The sequence below is a fragment of the Diachasmimorpha longicaudata genome, chromosome 6 (genome assembly GCF_034640455.1).
Source record: "Diachasmimorpha longicaudata isolate KC_UGA_2023 chromosome 6, iyDiaLong2, whole genome shotgun sequence".
NCBI lineage: Eukaryota > Metazoa > Arthropoda > Insecta > Hymenoptera > Braconidae > Diachasmimorpha > Diachasmimorpha longicaudata.
In genome coordinates, this window is record NC_087230.1 from 7879680 (window position 1) to 7900960 (window position 21281).

At 39.8% G+C, this 21281-nt stretch overlaps 1 protein-coding gene across 3 annotated transcripts in view; it reads right to left on the reverse strand.

Moving 5' to 3' along the window:
- Positions 1-21281, reverse strand: part of LOC135163813 (beta-1-syntrophin) — a 118665-nt gene that overhangs the window by 44904 nt on the left and 52480 nt on the right. For all 3 annotated transcript variants that reach the window (XM_064123635.1, XM_064123633.1, XM_064123634.1), the window contains one exon: positions 1767-1955. In XM_064123635.1, the coding sequence (XP_063979705.1) occupies positions 1767-1955 (189 nt within the window). The remainder of the gene's footprint in view (positions 1-1766; positions 1956-21281) is intronic.

Sequence of the window (21281 nt, forward strand, 5' to 3'; positions counted from 1 at the left end):
ATAACAACCTAGTTAGCCTTATATTACCGGTACCATACGATTACCGATGTGATTGCAACGATAACGAAATTCATATGTTTACGCTCGGTGATACGCGCTCATTGTGACACTATATTAGTACGGGAATTTCGCTCATAAGTGGTGATACAGGCCGAGAGGGGGCTCTCCAATTTGTACATAAACCTGATGGAATTAATGGGGCCTAGAATGAAACCACCTCCTTCACAATGTATTTGCTGATTTTCCTGATTGTTCAATGGAATTGATGAATTTTGCTAATCTGTGCAATACGAATTCTCGAGATTTGAGGGACAAATGATCAATGCGATCAAATAAAACTACTCATTGATGTATCAAATGTTTAGCAGAGAATATTTAAGCTCGTTAATTATATCATCCGTATTACGTATCAATAAGATTTTGTTACTCATCGGATCAGATGAATTGGAAATATTTTAACCTGTAGCATGTGCTTCGCGAAATAGATTACTCACCAAAATGTTTCTCTTATTTGTTAATAGCGGAAATTCCACTGTTTTCAATGTACACTGATAGAATAATTCATTAAGTCTAAACGAGATTCATTAACTTTAGCGAATGGTATAATTAAATGGACCAAATGAATTTGAATGGTGAAAGTCAACTCCAACAAGGTTTCGCAAAGATGCATTCATTAACTGTTAACGAATGAACGTTTAGTGAAGCCGATTGCACCCTATACTGCAATCAAAATTTATTTGCTAATAATAATCAATCCATTCTATCAGTGTGCATTCGTCAAAGTTGGAAATTCGTGAACATAATAGGCGAACGCTGACTGTCAATTCAATTCATTCATCTAAATTGGAGTAGTTCAAGTCAATATGGGCTCAGACCGAATATTCAATTTTCAATTCTCGGATTCATAGTGAAGACAAAATGTTCAGTTTCACAACTGTTACTCTTTAAATTGGAGTAAATGTAGCTCTTTTGACACTTGATATAAAAATGTCCATAAAATTTGAATATTCCCCTAAAAGCGAGAGACGAAATGGAGCTTGAACATTCATCTGTTAAAGAGAGATTCAAAAAAAAAAAATCACACAGTGACGATGAAGCACTTGAATAGCTTCCATTCATATTTCAAATGAATACATTTACGAATCGATTATGCTCCATTCGCTATTATTCGCACGTTTTAAAAAAATCATAAAATTTGGTATTCCATAAAATGGAGAAATAGATGACTTTCAAGATCGAATATTCATTTTCAAAAATATTACTATGTAAACGCACATGCAGACATCTTATGGAGACGATGAACGTTGAACCGAGTTGCCCGCGAGGACTTTTTAGAGCACCGTAGATACAAGTAGTAGATACAGCACGTTTCTGATTGCTTTTCTTACCCCATAGCTCTCCTCCCACCCCCTCTTACTTCTCATTTCTTGAGTCTACGTAGAGTATACACCTCTCTTGACTCACGTTTTTTTTTTCTTTGTTCAGTGCGCGACGGGAGAGAAAACTGTGGGGAATTAAGAGCCCTCGGAGGATAAAGAAAAAAAATTCAATGAAAACTGACTCATTTACAGAGTTAAACTCCACAAAATTGACTCTACCATTCAGGGAATTGAATCTTCACGTTTCTTTTATCATTAGCGAATTTGTCCAGATTTTTCGAAGGCTATTAGTTTTACTGGATTTATCCGTAAAACTGCTGAATGAAGGCAGGAGTATTTGGTGCATTTAGTTGTGCTTGGTGAATGTAAATTATAACGATAACTCACCAGGATCCGAGGAGGGATGAGCTCTCGTGAGTCTACACAGCTGAAGGGGTAGATAACGAGTGTCCGCTCTCGGGGGTGACTTTGGTGGGGGTGGTGTCGCACTTAAAAAACCTCTCTGGAGCTCCCAGCCGACCTCTTGGATGATTGACGCCTTCCTGAAGTACGGTGTCACTTCCCTCAGGTATTTTACTGAAAAGAAAAGAGTTATCCTTAGATATTTGATTTCAGCATTTCAGCAAAAGAGTTCTCGATAAATTTTCTAATAAATTACATCCAAAGTCGGTAACTTGCAGTTGCCCACATCAGAAATTTCCGATAGCTACACTGGATTTACTGGGAGTGATGTTGGGAATAATGCTGAAGCACTGGCGCCTCGTGGTTTATTTTATAAAGGTCCCAAGGATTGAATAAAAATCAAATCATCGGTAAAAAATGGGAATCGATACGGGAATGAATAACGATTGTTGAAATTCATCCAGACCATTCACAACAAATTCCTTCTGAACAATAAAACAGGTAGAACGTGAGGATCGTCAAAATCGATATACCGGAACGATCAATCAATATTTACGATCAGTTTGATATTAGCTCTCACTTCTGAGACTATTACCGTTTTACGATTTGCTTTTACGATTGGAAATCCATTGCCAGTAAACGTGTGATCCGCTAAGAAAAGTGGGTAGAGAGCAATGGATGCATGACTTCCCCGAGTAATTTCAGTACTGCTTTTATTATGGTCCCCCCTAGGGAGCTTATATGTGCGTTAATGGCGACAATAAAATCTTCAGTAGTCAAATCATTGCTTTGATCCGCCACTTTCAAGACATTTTATTTTGTTTTTATTTTGATACGAAGAATAAATAGTTCTAAATTAATTATGAGATTGTATTTCATATATATGTTTTGCTGGTGACTTCATGTGTATCGTGATTTTTTATGTACGATATTTTTTGAAAATTCAACTCATGACAAATGACTCGTCTGGCGATTGGATTCCACCGAATTGTCCACCAATGTATTACACAATTTCATATGAAATTACGTAATGAGTAATTATCCCTGATTCAATTATCCTCTCACAAACAGCTATTCATCCACCAATGTCCTCATATTAATATTTTGCAAACCTAGGCTAGTATTACGTGCAAATGATGACGCACTATTTGTCGTTGTGATTTGCCATCGGGGATTGAATTGGCCGCAGTAGCCAGTGTAATATTCACATAAGTGATATATCATGTTACATATTCACATTGTATTTCACACTGTTTGCTGTCTACCCAGAGGTATGCACTGTAATTATCATGCATTTCATTGTTATTACCGTTGCCAATGCAAATAATCCATTTTAGACACCGGCATAATCATACATTTTTCATGAAATTAATTTTCAAATTAGTCAATTAGTGATATTCTTCGGGAATTTATTAATTATGGAGGGAATCCTCAGTTGAATATTGGGATGCCCTCGTATTGAATCAACGAATAATTGAGGTCAGAGACCTGAAGATTATTTAATCAATGAAAAATCTCTGGAGCAAAATTTGACTCAATAGAAATATTTTTTTCTTTCCCCAGGACAATATTTTCCAAGTGAGGAATGAAATTACAGTAGATTTCAATTTATTTTAAGACTGTGTGTGTAACTTCTCCTAATATCGATAATCTAATGAATGCTGCCGACTTCTCATCGATTTATTTTCCCGAGTTTTCATCAATGACACACAGTTGCTAGAAAAAGAACGGGATGGGGGTGGGAAAAATAATAAAAAAATCTCCGTCGGGTATTGAATCCATAGGATACCGGTATGGGTGAGGGGGTGGGGGGGGGGAGGGAGGGAGTAGTATGCGTGGTAGACTTTACCAGTGAAAATTCAATCGGCACGTAAAGTATATACCAGCGGAAAACGCGAGCACACTGCAAATTTCGATAATTTTGCGATCGAACCCTCCGAGGCACTATCCCTCAGTCCTACCCCTCTCCCTCCCTTCATCGACAATTTGTCGATTCGATCGACGCTGGTGATAACGAAATTTCCAATGTCGAATAATCCGAGTGAACACGCAAAATGAATTCGATGTACGATCGGTATATTTCAACTCCCGTTATACGTCTGCGTCAGGTTTATATCGTAATAGTTCGTGGGATGGTGAATGTACGTGTGGGATAGAGGTGAATTGGTAATACGGTTTAACGTTGAGGGGATGGATAATTCGTTGATTTGAGGGAATGATAACAACGAGGCTGGAAAAATGCTACGGGGTAATATTCAACAATAAGTGTTTTTCGATTTAATAGTGACACGGTAGATCGGTATCAGTGGAGTAACAGATTATACATTCAATTTTTAGGGGGTTTCGTAATTTCGGAAATTGCTGTGACCGGGGGAAGGGGGGTTATGCATGGCTGAGGGGGAAATCAGTTATGATTTCAGGGGTGTGTCGGTGATTTATAGAAATGTATTCTGAATAACTGAGGATTTATAACAGTGATTGTCAGTCTATTAAAAATTCTGAAATCATAATATTCTGGTTCCGATGGAATCATTCATTTATTTCGTATGAGGCCCAGTTCATGTCCGAAAGGCTCCATATTTTTTCCGGATCTTCCGGAGTTTTTATCGGACCTTAAATCCTCTTAAATATTAATTTCGTTTTATGCACCTGTTAACTCTTAATAAATAAATATTTCGGGAAGTGGACTAGACCTTCTCGTCCATCCAAATCCACCAGTGAAATATGACTATTCTGGAAGGTAATCTCGAATCGCATTCTCCTCATAAACAATATTATTCCGGAGACAATCAACAATTAAATAGATCAATTTTGAAGCGGCGTGTTCACCAGTGTAGGAAGTGCCGCTCCCACTTTACCGGAATTTTCTTTTTAATATCCGGTGTCGAAACTTCAGCGGACGATTGCCAAGCGATGAGGGAGCAACTACCCCCAGACAAAACTGAGTTTGCATCCGTTGCTACGCAATACCCCGAACGAAGACCAAAAGAACGATATCATCAAGACAGTTTTAATCAATTGACTGAGACAAAAAGCTGTCTGGGTACTTCTCCCGGAAAAAAAAGCTCCCCACGGAAGCTCCTCCCCATTCATTAGACCCCTCCCCACCCCTTGCCGTCCAGCGACCTGTCAAATCCTCGTATCCAGACCGATATTTCAAGGAGCCAAGTCCACCGGGATTCTATGATTGTGGACAACAGTATCACTGAAGAGGTTTCAGGATTACCCGAAGAATTACGATGATGATACGGTGGCGAGGTGAGGAGAAGATGATCCCGAGTATCCTCTATGACCCTCGAGAAGATTCTTTTGCCAACGAGTGGAGTAAGAGAGACGCCATCGCCGCGGTTACTGGTCGCCTTCACCACTGAACCGGATCCACCCAACGGAGAGAGACTAGAACGTTTAATCGGGTAACGGAGACCGTCTTATCGCAGCACCCGAGAGGTCGACGCCAGTCGGAGTCCGGTCAGGAGTAGCAGCGCCAGAGGGAGAGAGAGAGAAAGAGAGGATGAGAGAAAAAACATGAGGAGGAAAAGAGAAAATTAAAAGGCAATCAAAAAATCCCTCCACGAGCCTCTCGCTTTGCTCTCCCTTTTCCCAGACTCCGTCCTCTTTCTCTTTATTTTCGGCGAACGAGGAAGAGGCCTTTCTCCTCCCTCCTCCCTTCACCACCACCACCGCTCAACCATTCCTCTTCACTTCCACCCACCTCCCACCATCGAAGCAGAGTCGTGCCCGTTGTTCCTTCCACTCTGCCTCTCGTTTCCCAGTTCTCGAGAGAAATTACCGGCGATTACCGCCGCGATTCCATCCACAATTGGATTTCAAAAGCTTTCGAATCCAACCTTGTGGTCCCGACGGAGCAATCTGCCATCCCCTCACTAACCATCCCCAATGTGACGGGATGGTACAACTAATAGTGAGGACTCTATCGATTAAAACGCCTGTTTTTTCGCCATTTCATTAATGTGACGGAGAGAAGAGTCGAAGAATTTCGAAGGAAAGCTCCCAAAAAAATTTCTAATGCTTTATTACACCCCCCCCCCCACTCACACAAAATAAACAAATCACATGGACTTGGGACTCACATCCCATCATTTCAACCCGTTATTTTCACCTTCTAAAAATTCACCAATCCAACGTTTCACACTCCTCCACTCCCGTAATCCCCGGTGTCCCCGTAGCTCTACCCTTCGACAAAGGGTAGTTTAGATAACAGAGGATGATACTCGAAGAAGACCTTCGTCGGCTACCTTGGGAGCAATATCGATTCAAGCACTCGCCAGCGATTTCTCGCCAGAAGCTCAAATCCCTTCGCAACCTCAGGACAACTTATATTCTCCCCCCGTTGTCTCCTCACCACCACCGCGGCACCATCACCCATTCATCCCTGAAGGAGAGATGCCTATTAATACCGAAGACATTTGCAGTCTCCACACAGGGCACCAGTAGTCCATGAAACGGGTACTTTAGTCCCGTTTGAGTGCCAGAGATGAGAGGTTGTTAACGTACCCTGAATGCTTTCCCGCATTGCACTTCAGGATGGATCGAGAATTGTGGGTGGATCAATGAACCTCCCCCCCCCCCACCATTCCTCCTCCTCTCGTCGCCACCCCCTCTATATCACCAGTTTAGTAGCGTCGAACGAACTGTCGTACGCCCACTTCAGCTGGAGGTACATGGAAATACGCACGAAGGGGATAATCCCTTTCCACGGACAGTTAGAGAGACTGGAAATATGTTGAAATGATTCAGAGCACCGCGTGAGAAGCGTAGAGCAATGGGGTGAGAGGGGGAGGGGGGATGATGGTGGGATTCTAGATAGAGAATATCTATTACGTACAACGTGTTACGCGTTTTAAAGGTATGACGAGCGAGTGAACGTTGATATTCGACGAGCGTAACGTTTTGACGTTGTGGCTTTTTATTTTTTGTTATTTGGACATGAGCGGTGGTGATGTCAGTGGTGGTATCATGCATTCCACATTTTGAGTTCAGTGTGGCTAACACAGAGACGTTTGTAGCACTGGTAAATGTATGGTGTATGTGCGTGAAGCTCTTTGGTGGTGCGTAGGTATATGGGAAGGGTGGAGGAGGTGATGGGGGTTAACGCCATCCATCACTGGGCGATCCTTTTTACCACTATCCATGTCATGGGAGAGGACGGTACGGGTAATAAGAGGGTTTATTATCAATCGTGCAGACTCGTGAGATTAATTTTTCATTTTGGGGGAGAAAAAAAATGGGAAAAATTAGGTGACAAAATGTAGGAGTGATGAGAAATGTTCTTTCGGGTGGTTTTATTGCTGAAGTTGGGGAAAATTTGGAGTGAAAGATATTTTTCGCCGTGAGATGTGGGAGGTTTATGGGGTGAAACCAAAGTTTTTGGTGATTCGGCTGAAAAATTTGTGGAAGTGTGATTTTAGGCGAATTGGTAGTGGTAGATGAGAATTATACATACGGTGAATAAGTCAGTTTTTAGGTCTTTTTGGCCCCGCTTTTTGGTGAGGAATAGTGAATGTTGTTAAGAATTTGAAAAAAATACGGCAGGATTTTAAGTCGAGACGGATTATGTTGATTAAATGAAAATTATACCTGCAGTGTTTTTAATATATCTGCAGTGAATCCGTAAAGTGGGATAAGTACGTTTGGCCTAGTTCCAATTATCGATAAATATCTCCTAAATGAGGAGAGATAGCGAAATTGTTATGCGAATCGTTTTTCAACCCCGACATTGCTCTACAGAAAAATGTTTAAAATGGGGGTATTTAAATTTATCAAATGATCACCAGCTTCAACGAGAATCTTGAGAAACTCCGAGATCCTTCGGGTTCTCGAGCACGCGGAGTGAGCTATTCAATGAGAAGTCGGCGAAGTCAAATGCAATGAGAATTACGACTCAGACAGAAATATAAATTCTGACTCTGAATAATCAGTATCTGATTGGTGAAACAAAAATAAATATTTTACCCGACAATATGACATTTACAAGTGATGATGGGGCGCCGTAATTTAGTGAATTACGACAGAATTGAATTTTAAGGGGATTTCGAAAATATGTTTTATGATGCACAAGCGAATTCGTGTAGAGGTCTCGTACCGAGGGTTCCCCGTTCCCCATGACGAGATGATTCTTTTCACCACTATCCGCACCGCGTGACAGGACGATCGAAAAAATAAAAGAATTTATTATCAATCTGCCTCGCGGGCAATGCTCAATTAATTTCTAACATGGAAATGAATATTGGTTTTTGTTTCGATTCCACAGCAGTTCAAAGAGAATTCAATCGATATTTTAATCTTAGGCAAACTGTTAGGTCTCCATATGCAGACGGAATTAATATTCCAATTTTTTATTGGCTTTTTTGCCACCCTTTGAAATTCACTTCCGATGAGTTTCGAAATACAGGGAGTATTGGCTAGACTGTCATTGAGCTTTGATTTTTCACGATTGAAATGAGAATTGATTGAATGGAGTAAATAATACTTCATCATTGGATGGGTCATAATTGGGTGGAGAGGGGGTGGGGTTGTACGGAGCTCTGGACGAGGGTAAATATGCGGTCCAATTTGTACCCTTGTTCTCATCCATCTTGGATATAACCAAGCGCTTGCCCTTCTCCCTCAAGCCAAGGGGTGGGTTAAGGATTGACGAATGGACTTGTGACTGAATTAATCGGGGGATTGAGGCGTAATCCCCTCTTCAGTACACTACTCCATATACACCGAAGACACAGCCGCCAGGAATATCCTTCACTCGAGTGGTGGTAATTGACTCGAGGCCCCAATATTCAATGCCATTGGTATTTCATCAGTATTCTCCATGCGTCAATTGTGTCTCGTAATGTTTTGTATAATAAATTTGTTCATGAGGGGAAGACGACGAGCAAGTCCGTGATCGAGTCGCTGCGTGACTCCGCAGTATGCACTAGACTTCATTTAATGAAGTGCGTGATCTCAATATTTTCACCAGGGAGAGAAATATTTGAAAGAAGAAATTACCCGTAAGATAAAAATTGATAAAAATCACGGGCCTTATCAATGGAAAAATAGATTTTTGCGGAAAAAAAAATGTTAAAATTTCTTTCCGTGTCAAGATACAAGGTATCCAAAAAATATTGACAGATTCTTGTAGTCCACTACCTCAATCACTTCATCCTGCTGCATTCAATTGATTCCAAGAAAAATTACAATGAGGCCGGAGCAATGAATTTACGGGAGATTTTCCGGTGTGTATCTCGTTGAAGCATGAAAACGTAAAGCCGCGGAGGAGGTTCACTCGAACTGGTTTATATGTGCACCATAGTAGGAGTGAGATGCAACCCGCAAAGGATGGAGAAGGGGGGCAATCCGTAGAGTTATGGTCCAGTATGAAATCCATAGCAAATGATGCAGGCATACGTGACCGGTGAGTAAACCTCCACTTTCCCCCAGCCTCTCGCACACATTCTATCCCATATCCTCCGGCATGATCCCATTCTCGGGGGCTGATGCGGTTACCCCCGTCGGGTGAACGTGCAATCAGCGTACGTGGGATTATAACATGATGTAAATCACAAGACGGGGTAATGTCAATGCAAGTATCATGTGACCGTGGAGAGTGCAATGCTTTTGGATTTCAATTTCAATTCCATTACTCGAATAAAAAAATTTTTGAAGACGATGTTTAGTGTTCAGAGCAAAATAGCCAAATTAATTTGAAAATATTAATGACACATTACAGACAAATTATGGTGTGTTCTGTGAGAATTAAAATTCATCTGACAATTTCCGAGGACATTTTCCCACATTTACAACTAGATATTCCCCAACGAATATTCATATCTACTAGAGAAATTCCATAATTACAAGAATGTCTCCTTAATTATACGTCGACTATTCTCTGAATATACATTTTGACGGGAACGAAGCCAGGACATTCACTCGTACTCCAGAAAAAGTGCGACAATGACTTTCAGTCCCACGTCTTTTGAGTTTGAGCATTTAAGAGACGAGTGTCGAACACCGCAGCTTCATATTTTCCATCTCCATTCAATTCTCTTAATTAAGACAACATCAAAGAGAGTGAATGGGGTAAAAAAAAATCCTGGAATGGGGAGGGACACGCCCAAGAGTAGAGACGGAGGAGACTGAAGGATGAGAAGGCAAAAGCGGGGTAAAAGCTAAAAGCGAGCACGTAATACCTCCTGATATAGTATGTAGGGCGTTATGGTAGACATATTGGATTATTATGGTTGGATACGATACAATCAGCTCTGCGTCTCGTTTCCTACTGTGGCTGTGCATATTTATACTGCGAGAGGAGGAGATATAGTGGATTAAATTTACGTGTACCTGATCAATGTAAACCAGGGCGGGACGAAAACGGCTTTGGGAGGAGTCTTAAGGACATTTGTGTAGTTTAGACGAAAGGAGAGAAACTGCAACAGCGAAAATTATTATTTTTCGTGGATATTTTTAGCGGGTTACGATTCAACCGAAATTACGAGGCATTTCATCGCTTTAAATTGATAATTCAATGGACATGAACGTGAGGTTCACATTTTTGTTGAATTATCCCTGGAACATTAGTCATGTTATAGTTCACTAGCCTCTGAAGTCATGTGTGACATCTCCGCATTCGAGCTCCTCTCCCTCCGTGAAAAGGTGGTAGTTGTGTGAATTACAGATTTCAGAGGCATCAATAATTGATGGCTGTGAGGTACATCCGATGATTTGTGGGGAAAAATCGCAGACAGTGAATGCAGAAAGAATAAAAGCGAAAGGAAAATCGTGAGGAACACGTTGGTAAATAAATCACGTGGCACTTACGACGCTGCCGACTACTCCAGCCTCATCCCCAGTGGTGTTCGCCGGTCGGGTACGTAACCCAGTGGGAGGACTCGGGGGGTGAAGATGAAGAAGAGTGTCAGAAATAAGAGATAAAAGGAAAAAGGTATTGGATGCATCGGCATACCGTGAATATATACAAAATAAAATAGATGAGATGAGATAAGAACATGGCATACGTATTTGCGGGATTTCTGTTATTTAATATTGAATATTTCGGATGCCTCGCGATCATTCCACAGCCCTCTTCACCCTTTTTTTCCCCCTCCACCACCTCATCCCTTTATACTCCGCAAATCGTACTTGTTCCATTCAACTTCCCACACCCTGAATTGAAAAAGAATTTTACACCCGAAGAAATTCGAGCCATTTCCTGCACGCGCCGTAAAAATCTCTCTCCCCTTTATGGAATAACCGTTGGACCGTCGAAGACGCCTCGGTGATTTCTTTTCGACTAGTCGAACACCGTACCAGATCGTAAATTCGATGACCAAACGTCGTTTCCACCCTTCGGGGGAAAAGGCATCTAGTAACAAAAATATTTTCCCTCGTCAGCTGTATTCCAATGGGGTATACTTTTTGATTCCTATCTAATGTAAATTTTTCATCCATATTCTTGTCGATGATGAAGGGCCTGATATCTTCTGTCTTCGGGTGAGAACCGATTTCCTGACTTGACAGAATATTTTTTTTTTTCTGGCAAATGTTCAGGACAAGAAAATTATTTTTCCTCAGTCGATGAAAACATCTTCAGAAAAATCTATCTCCATCACATTTTCCAGTGAATACTTCAAAGAATTAGTCTCATTTAATATACAATTGTTTATGTTTACGATGACCCTGAATAATCGATTGTCAGTGAACCTATATCCAATCCATTCAAATTATTACCGCCACTAAACTGCCGAATCCATTTTGTGCTTTCGAATCTCTGGATTTTGATCTAACGTACGGATGAGACTGAATTTCCTGAGTTTGATAAATATTTGTTTTTTTTTATCGTTCGTTTGTCAGCGAGAATGCGGAGGATCGGTATATTTCAGATACAATGCATGATATTTCAGCGATGCCCGAGACCAAATGAAAAATTTTCAATGAATAAATTTGGAGGTTAAAGAGCGTTGCAAATAGATGGAGTCTCCATACATAAAACCGTAACAGCCTATATTCCTGGTATTATTGGGTGAGTGAGGGAGATAGAGAGAGGGACACGAGGACGAGGTATACGTATTACGGATGGAATTGGCGCATAGGAATAATTATCGAGTAATTTATATCGCAGGACTGTTGAATACTAGGCTCTCTCGCGTTATTCGTGAAGGTACCAGGGGCCTGTCATTGATTATTTATCATTCATAATTAATCACTCGTGCATTCCACCGATTTTCAGCTCCACCAAATGCTCCCATTGACTCTTTAAATCCCTCTGTTATCTAGCACTAATCCAATACTTTATCGGAATAACAGGGGTTGAATAGTTTTTTACGAATAAACAGCTGACAAAACTATCAACAAAAATGCCGGGATTACTCTGTTAAACAATGTTAACTGAATTTACTAAATGTCATGATGTTTTCACCCCTAAATCGCATTAAATTCGACTGTCTTGAAAACCAAAAGTCAACTGGTCATGTAATTACAACGAAAATCGATTCATTATCGCTAAGTAAATCGCTGTCAGTGGGAAAATGGGTAAAAATCTTTGAAGTGGATAAAAAAATGGCATTTGCCACCCCCATTCCGGTTTGGGCTGAAATATCATATAATATGCACGACATAATTACGAATAACGGATAATCTGACGAGATTCAGGCTGTCATAGAGTATATAACATTCCGAACGAATCACTCATGCAGTCCATTAATTTTCTTTTAAACTTTTAAAAATCCCCCATTATCTAGTGCTAATCCAATACTTCATCGGAATAACAGGGGTTTAACGGGAATTTTGCAAATAAACAGGTATAATATCCATTTCATAAAGTTGTCAGGTCCACTATCCCAGGAGTCTTAACAACAAAAGTACCAACAAAACTGCGGTGATTTACATTTTGTACAGGCCAGGAATGCACTGTCTACCGCCCATTCTCATGTAAATTGATGATATTATTCTATTCAGCATTTTCTCTTATAAAGAAATTAGCAGGAAACATTGAAGGCATTTGTCTCAATCTCGGTAAAAGTTTTCAGCGGTGAAAAAGTTTTCCCTGTGCATCAAGGTAATTTCCGTGTCCTGGTGCTCACGGAGGAATTAGCGTTTTCACCATGGGCTTTTTCTCCTCTACCTCTCGAGTTACGTTATCCCCCTCACTCGCTTCCTCGCTTTTATTTACTTTTTTTTTTTACTCTATTCTTCAATTTTTTATATTGTCTCCCCGCCACCAAAGTGAAGTAAGTTTTTTGCTGAACAACCGGGGGCATCGAGACAAAACTCCCAGCGGCCATTGCACTGATAAAAAATCATCCTGATATGCGTCAGCCTGCCTCTGTATCTGGAGAATGTTATTGAAACTCGTGGAAAAACACTTGAGAAGTTGGGGAGAGGTACGACAGGCGAAAAAACGATTTTCAATTTGAGGGGATTGTTTTCAATTTCGAGAATGATCGCACAGAAAATTCTAAACGTAAATTATATTCCAGAAATCTTTGCTAATGCTTTGTGAAGCAGATATTTCTCTCGAATGTGAATGAACAAAGTTCAATCGAAGTTATTGGCAATGACAAGTGCTGGAGATATTGATAGTTATCGATTTTTAAAGTACGTTCTTACTGAAATAGGAATAAAAAATATAGCAACGTCATGTGCAATTATTGTCGTCGATAATTTCAATGTTTTCCATTTAAATTTCAAGACTAATTTCCTAACGTTTCCTCAATTGCTCGAAATGTCGGCGCAGTACGTGCTCGGAGGAGGAGGTGGAGGAGTTATAACAACTCAATCTAAAATTCCATATTTCCAGATGAAAAAAATTGCTCAGTTGAGTGACAGGCCGACGACGAGAGATGGAATGGGATGGGGTAGCGTCGAGACGATGGCAAAATCAGTCGGATGGATGAATTGAAATATAAAACGGAAAAATGGCAAAGAACATCGTCGAACATGCAAAATGAGTGGGGACATATGCTTCAACGATTTCCCTTCGTTCTTCAAAGGTATACTCACCCCCTTTGCACACTCCAATCGGCTGTTTTCATATGTACAAGAGCCACAAATGCATTTACCCATATTTCAGGGAATATTGAACGAGCCAAACTTGTACCACAAATTGCACTTGTGAAAAGTATACTCGGAGAGTTATGAATGATCCATGAGATTAAAATTCATCCTCCAATTTTCCATCAAAGAAAAATAACTTCCCAAAAATAGGAGTCAGAGGAAAACCACCAGATCCAGACGAGACATCCCTTTGAAAAGGGTGTCTCACTTTACCGAAAAATATGGAAATTTCGGACCGTCTTAGACTCAACAGCTCTAGTATCGTCTCGACTGGTCATGGCCGGACCTGACAATGAGACCAAAAATTTCATTTTATGTGGTAATAATTTTCTGATATGGGAAATATATAAAAATATGTGAACATCACATTCGAAAGGATCTCAGGACATCAAAAATATTTCCGGATAGAACTGAATAAAACATGATTAGTATTGATGACTCCTAAATTGGAAACAGAAAATGAACCGAGTTGAAAGAACAGCAATGCTATTCTTAGAATTTGATTAAATAATTCCAAATCCAATTGTAAATTCAAATCTGCAATATTGCGATTCTTCGATGGAATAACTGTGTAATATACCTCATCTCCCCCAGTTCTCTCGTATAAAAATCAGTCTTCCAAAATAAAATTCAAATAAAATCGATGAGGTCACGAAATTTTTCAATCATTGATAACTGAGAAATAAAAATCCGAAAATCGTGAATTGAAAACGAAATATGAAAAGTTGAGAAACTGGCATGAAAAATACATTATTCTTCACTTGGAGTTATCTCGAATCTTTCCACTGGATTCGTCCCTTTTGCGTTCACTCGAAGATTCGTGGAGAAGTCTCAACATGGTCACGCTCCCTGGGTCACGTTCTGACCACTCACGAGCCGATGGTTACCTACGTGACATCGTTACGGATCCAAGTGCATCATCTGCCCGACCAGGTACTCCAAGAGACACTAGCCTGGTCGGTCCCATGATTCAGTTAAAAATCAGTTAAATAATTTCCACAAAAAAAAACAGATTTTTTTCTAACACTTTAACATCGAGATTTAACTTGTTAAAATCATTGCAAAAGGTTCGAAGGTTTATGGTCAAATGGGAGTCGACTGAAAGCTCCGATGTTCAACCACAAAAGTGGAAAGTCATTTTCCCCCGAGAAAAATTGCCAAAGTACTTGGCTATCTCCAACAGTTAAGCAACACCACATTTCTCCAGGCGTCACTACCCTCTGATAACAATATAATTACTATTGAATTTTCAATTAACGTGCGGTTATTAATTTTTTTGATGCCGAGAGTCGGCCTCACTGAGAAAATTGTACACAGCATACAGCAAAGGTTAAGACAAAACAACTGGTCTAACGTTGGGGGAGGAAAAAAAGAGGGAAGGGTCGAGGGGGTGGAGAGTAGAGTTATGCAGATTTGGTCTTCCCTAACCGCTGCTTCACACGCGATATCATGTATTCGAATACATTACCCGGATTTTTCGTTCATCCACCTTTTCTCGCCTGACGACTTAGCAAAGCATGATTACTGGCAGAGCCGATTTCCTCGCCTCTCTACTAAAATGATAAGGTACTACAAAACTTTTTTACCATAAATTATCAAGATTATTAAAAAACTACTGCAATCATAATAAATAAAGCACCATATACACTGGGTAAATAGATGAAAAAACATGGCGCAGTTGTTTGAGTTGGACTTTTGTGGATGGAGAGGGTGGCATGAAATTACCCTTTGAAAACTAACTTTAAAGCACGTCGTTATCAGTGATACTGCGTTCCTCTCAGTGTTGTAGTAGTGAATCTCAAATCTGATCGGATGAGAATCTTCCGGCAAAGGGGCGGAGGGGGGGAGGGTAAAGGCGAAGGGTCTGCGGTCTGTAATTATTAACACGCACGCCCCCCCCCCCTTCCACCACCAGTATCTCGTAATTGATGGCTAATCATGTGATTACAATGTTTTGAATAACATTCAGTGATGACAAAGGGAGAAATAATGAAATTGGAGGGGATGTTGGGTCATTATCGAGGTGGAAAATTGGTTTTTCGTCGTATTACACACGCCCCATTTGGAATGAAGGGAAAAGGGAATGAGTGCATTGGGCATACTGGTAATTACTGATGTCTTGAGAGGTTGATGAAGGCTTACAACGGCAGAAGACAGGCAATTTCATTCTCACTGACATTTCACGAAAATACATCTACCCCTGAGATATACAGATCAAATTTTTTCCATCCCAGGGCTTTGGTGGGTGGCAAAGGCGCCAGTAAAGTATACGTTGTGTTCGTAAATGCACCAAGTCAAATCGAATTGGTCCTCTCAAAGTTTCCCCGAGACTCGTTTCACGGCTTACAACCCTATAAGTTCAGAAGCTTCTATCCACATCCAACAGATTCCACGAGAAAGTCCAGTTTGTGGGTGTATTGGTGCATGAGTAGCAGCCCGAGTTGGAGATGAGAGAATGCGCTAGGATAACAGGAGAAGTAAGGGGAGAAAGCGAGAGGAGTCAGATGTATACGGAAAAGCCAAGATTGTAGAGGAGAAATAGGAGAGAAGTTTAAAGTCGTCGTGGAGAAACGAAATTCACCACTTATCTTCTTACCACCAATTCCATTTTCAAATTCGTTTGCCCACATCTAAGGGTGAGCACAGTAGACAACCTGGATTTGCATGATATGTATACTCTCTCGTGGGGGAAAAAATGAGATGAGAGAGAGAGATAAAAGGAGAGAATAAACGTTGTTATAAAAAGGTTTCACGACTCTTATGGGCGGCAACGTTGTGTCAAGCAAATGCAAATTTATTATTCTCGGCTAGCGTAAAAATAATTTCACTGGCTGTCAGAAATTATGTGAAGTCGTGGTTTATCGTGCAATATATTTTGTATATTCACTCATTTCCATGATAAGGTGAATTTTGGATGATTCATATTTGGGTACGGAGTTCATAAGAATTTAGGAGTTTCTCATCATTCGTTGGAACAAAAATTTAATTATTATTTTCATTGCTGTACAGAACACGGGCATATCTATTATCTCATCTCATCGTCAGAAGTGAAGTCTCCTTTCTTCAAGGGACATAATTTTAATTGTAACGAAAACTATTGGCACGAATTGTACGAAAATAATACAGTTGGTTGATTGAACGAAACTGGCGCACTCAATTCACTGAATTTTTTAAATAAAAATATCGCTCCAGTTGGGAAACATTGTTATTTCATAAACGTTTGATTATATCGTTCAATCATATATGTAGGGTATCCCGTGGTAATTACGCACCGACAGAGAGTGAAGCATTAATATTAATTAAAGTAACGGACATGTCGATAAAGGGGGAAATATCGACAAGTGATTTCACAATGGGGACAAATTATTTCTCCAGAACAGTTTGCGTTTTAGTTGTAACGATATTTCACCAGTGTAATATGTAACGATATTTCACGAGCGGTGATATTATATTAGCATTAAAGGTGCCTGGGAAAATGTATAAAACACCAATAAAGCTTCCGGGGTTTTCCGAAAAAAAGAATATAAAGAAGTGAAGAGGAAAGAAAAGAAATGGAGTACGAGAGAAGCGGGTAGATGCAATACGAAAGAGCATCGATAAAATTCTTTTGCATTACATTAGACTTGACGTGGAGTATCGATTTACCAACCGGGCGCTTAACCGTTCGTACCCCGAGAGAGCGGACGTTGAAACATTCTTCAGCAGTGGAAATATTGGATTCATAAATAGGAAAAGGGACGAAAAAAGAAGAAAAATGAAACATAATATCACTGCCATTAAATCCAGTAAATTTAATGCATTGTCGACAGTATCTGGCTATTGAAAAATCTATGAGCCGTGGGAAGTATTTTCCATGGTCAACTTGATATGAAATTACCTATGAAGACATCAATATCATCAGGAATTTTCTCACATTGAGAAATATCACAATTCTTTCTCCAATATTCACGATTTTTTTCCCGTCCTCCGCAAAGCAATTTAATCATTTTTTTCTTTCATCTCACATGAGATATTCGAATGCTGACGATATAGGATTAGCGACCGCACCGAACAGCTTTCTCCCACCGTCGGTAATCACAGCACCCAGAGGAAGGAATGGGGGAAGCAACTGAATGGCTGAAAAATGGGTAGAGAATACGAGGGCCTCCGGAAGAGGTGGAATGGAGATGGGGAGGGTAGAAGGGGCTTGGACGGTGTAAGGACTGGTGTCCCTTCCGGGTCCGCGGTAATGAAACAACGGCGTTCGTCGGTACGGTGAATTTGGCTTGGATCCAGCTTAAATGAATCACGAACGAACTGGCCGCGAATGTATAACTCACGAGACCGATCATCTATTCATGGACGACGTCGTTGTGTGTTGAAGTTGACATAGGTGCGCCACGATGTCAGAGGATTCCAGGGGAACAGTCAAGGAGAAATATTCATTAAGCTGAATGCAAGGCCCTCCTCCTACCTCTTTCATTCAGCGGTAACAATAGCCAAGATATTTTTGACATTTCTCCAATTTTTAATCCACCAATATCGATTCAACCGGTCATCGAACGTACGACCCACATTCGAAACTGTGTGACTGACTCGGTCACGAATACACCATTGAAATCCTATTTTTTATTCTCATTCATGATCACTATCATCAATAATATTTCACACAAGTTCAATCATGATTGAATTATTTGGGAAAATCAGACAATCTGACACACTCGTTAAATCAAAAATTTCATTCCTTCGTTACCTTGTGATCCATGAGATACCTGTTCGCAACCGACAGAACAGTCGGAGCAATTAACAGTACTAACTTAATTCATTAAACTCGGTGGTGAGACTAGGGAAGTGAGGTAGGGGTCGAGAGTAGACCACAAAACTCCTTAACGTTCCATGGTCGCGTCTGTTGTTTTGCCTACTTTCCTAACCTCTTCAAACTACTCCACGTTCAACGAGTTACCACTTAACTCTTTAACCTCAACGTTCTTCTCGCAGGTCAACCCCCTTAATGATAGAGGTAGGAAAAACTCTTGAGTCATGAAAAAAATTGGAAGGGTAAAGAAAAAGTTTTTATGCCACGCGCAGAATTTCTCTGTTAATTCTATCAAGAGTCCTGAAGGGGTAGGGTGAGGGAGGGGAGGGGGTTGATAGTTAGACGGTTGAATGTGAGCTGAGAATTCATTTTTACCCGAGCCAAAATGTCTCCGACCAAATTAGAACTTTCTGTATTAATACTTGTACAGATTCAATTGAGATTTTTTTTCAGAGTCGCGAGTCACACTTGAGTAATAACGAAAGGTTCATTGGTTCATTGCTCTCACCATTGTATACAAAATTATTATTTCCAACGACAAATTTTTTAATTTCTTATCAGGATAAAGCGACATGAATATGTAGTTTATCCACAACCGAGATGAAATGAAAGGACGTAGTGAGAGTATAAATAACACGAGTATTTGTGGATACATTCGAGCAAGTAATTCATCTGGAAATTGAAATAGGTATGCACCGAAAACTGGAAAAACAAAAAAAAATATGAGACAACAAAGTGGAACGCGAGTATTGGACGATACGCCGGGGAAAAACGAGAAACGTGAAACCAATTTTATAGGAAGGAAAATGAGAGAGATATTTCGGGAATACCTGTGTATAGATAATCTACGAAATATGAAATTGCTTCCGAATTGTCAGGTCGTATGCAATAACACGGCATTAGCACTGGGGTTTGCCTTTTTTTGGTGGAGAAGGAGGAGGTGGGAGGGACAGTGTCAATACCTGTTCCACGTTATTAAAGCAATCCATTCTTGTATTATACACAGAGTTGGAGAAAACCAAATGCTAAAGTTTTGACGTTATTGTATCGAAAATATAGCAACACCAGCGAAAATTGACACTTGAATATTTATTTTGGCTTGTTACCACCTTGTCGTACCTTCAAATAAGCATGATATTTTTTTGTATTTTCTGATGGGAGGGAAGAAAACAGTGGAAACATTGAATCTTGAAAGTGCTGGGAGAAATCATTATATGACATTCTTGGATAGTTGAAAAGTTATGGTTACAAAACGCAAGCACTTGGGAGATGCTTCAATTTTTCCCTAATGATTGGAGACAGTCTCGTTATTTTTACTATTATTACACATTCCCTTTGTTGTATTGTAGACAAGTTTATATGTACCCATTGCTGGAAATGAATAACGGAGAAGGTGAATTGACATTCAGCGTGAAGATGATCGTTTTGGATTTCACACAGAAGGAAAAATGTAATAACGACTCGCAGGGTGATGTACGTTAGAATAAGGGTAAATGTTGTAGCAATTGGTTGACTGCACTGGATATTTGACTATTTATTTTGGTCCCATATAAACTTGATATTCTGTGCATTGCCAACGGAGTACAAAAAATTTTTAGTATATAAAATGAAATTAAATGTTGAAGGAGTTCTTAGGGGAAGTTACACGACATTCGCGAATAGTTGAACAGTAGTGGTTGCAAACACCAAACTTTCGAGTTATGTTTCCCCCTTCTTTTCGATAATTAAAGACTGTCTCGTTATTTTGACCCTTATTAAATGTTTGTTTTTATCTCGCTGCGCCCAAATGAATATTTACCCACTACTGGAAATGAATCAGAAAGTAGCAGAAGACATATTAACGATTGAGTCATCATTTGAATTGCTCAAGAGACAACACGAAGAGGACAAACAAAGGATTATGGGTTCAGAATTTAATTACACGAAGTAATCCTCGACATGATTCTGTCGTGCATCATCATATGAGCTTCATTGATTCATTATCACACATGAAATCCCGAAATCTCATTTCTCAAAATCCCAGCAGAATCATTTGCAAATATTGCAGCCCCAGTTGCAATTGACATTTGACTGTGTATTTTATCTTGTTATAACCCCGTCATCCTATGCACTTCAATAAGAGTGCAAATAGTACTGAGTACACAAAACAAAATTGAATGTTGCAGGTCTTGAGAAGAAGCCATTACACGACGTTCACGACTGGTTGAACAGTTATGACTACAAAACTCTGGGGCGATGATTCAACGTTTCTGTGGTAATTGAAGACATTGAAGTTATTTTTACTCTCAGTAATATCGTTTTTGTTCAAGTCCTACGTAAGATTGAATTTTTCCGCAAAAATATTGAACATAATTTTTTTAATTTTGAGTGAAAGAACTGGGTCTATGATACGAATGGTGACAAGACCTTATGGCAAAACGTCGGATGTCAAAATAATTTATATATACTGATTAGAAATTATATTTGACTGTTCATTATACCTTGAAGCTTCTGGAAAGAAGCCATTACACTACTTCCACAAGTAAATGAAAAGTTATGATTACAAGACGGAAACTTTGAAAAGACATTTCAACCTTCCTCTGATAACTGAGGACAGTTTCATTATTTTTACCCTTATTAAATGTTGTATTTGTCTCACTGTTGACAAGTTGATATTT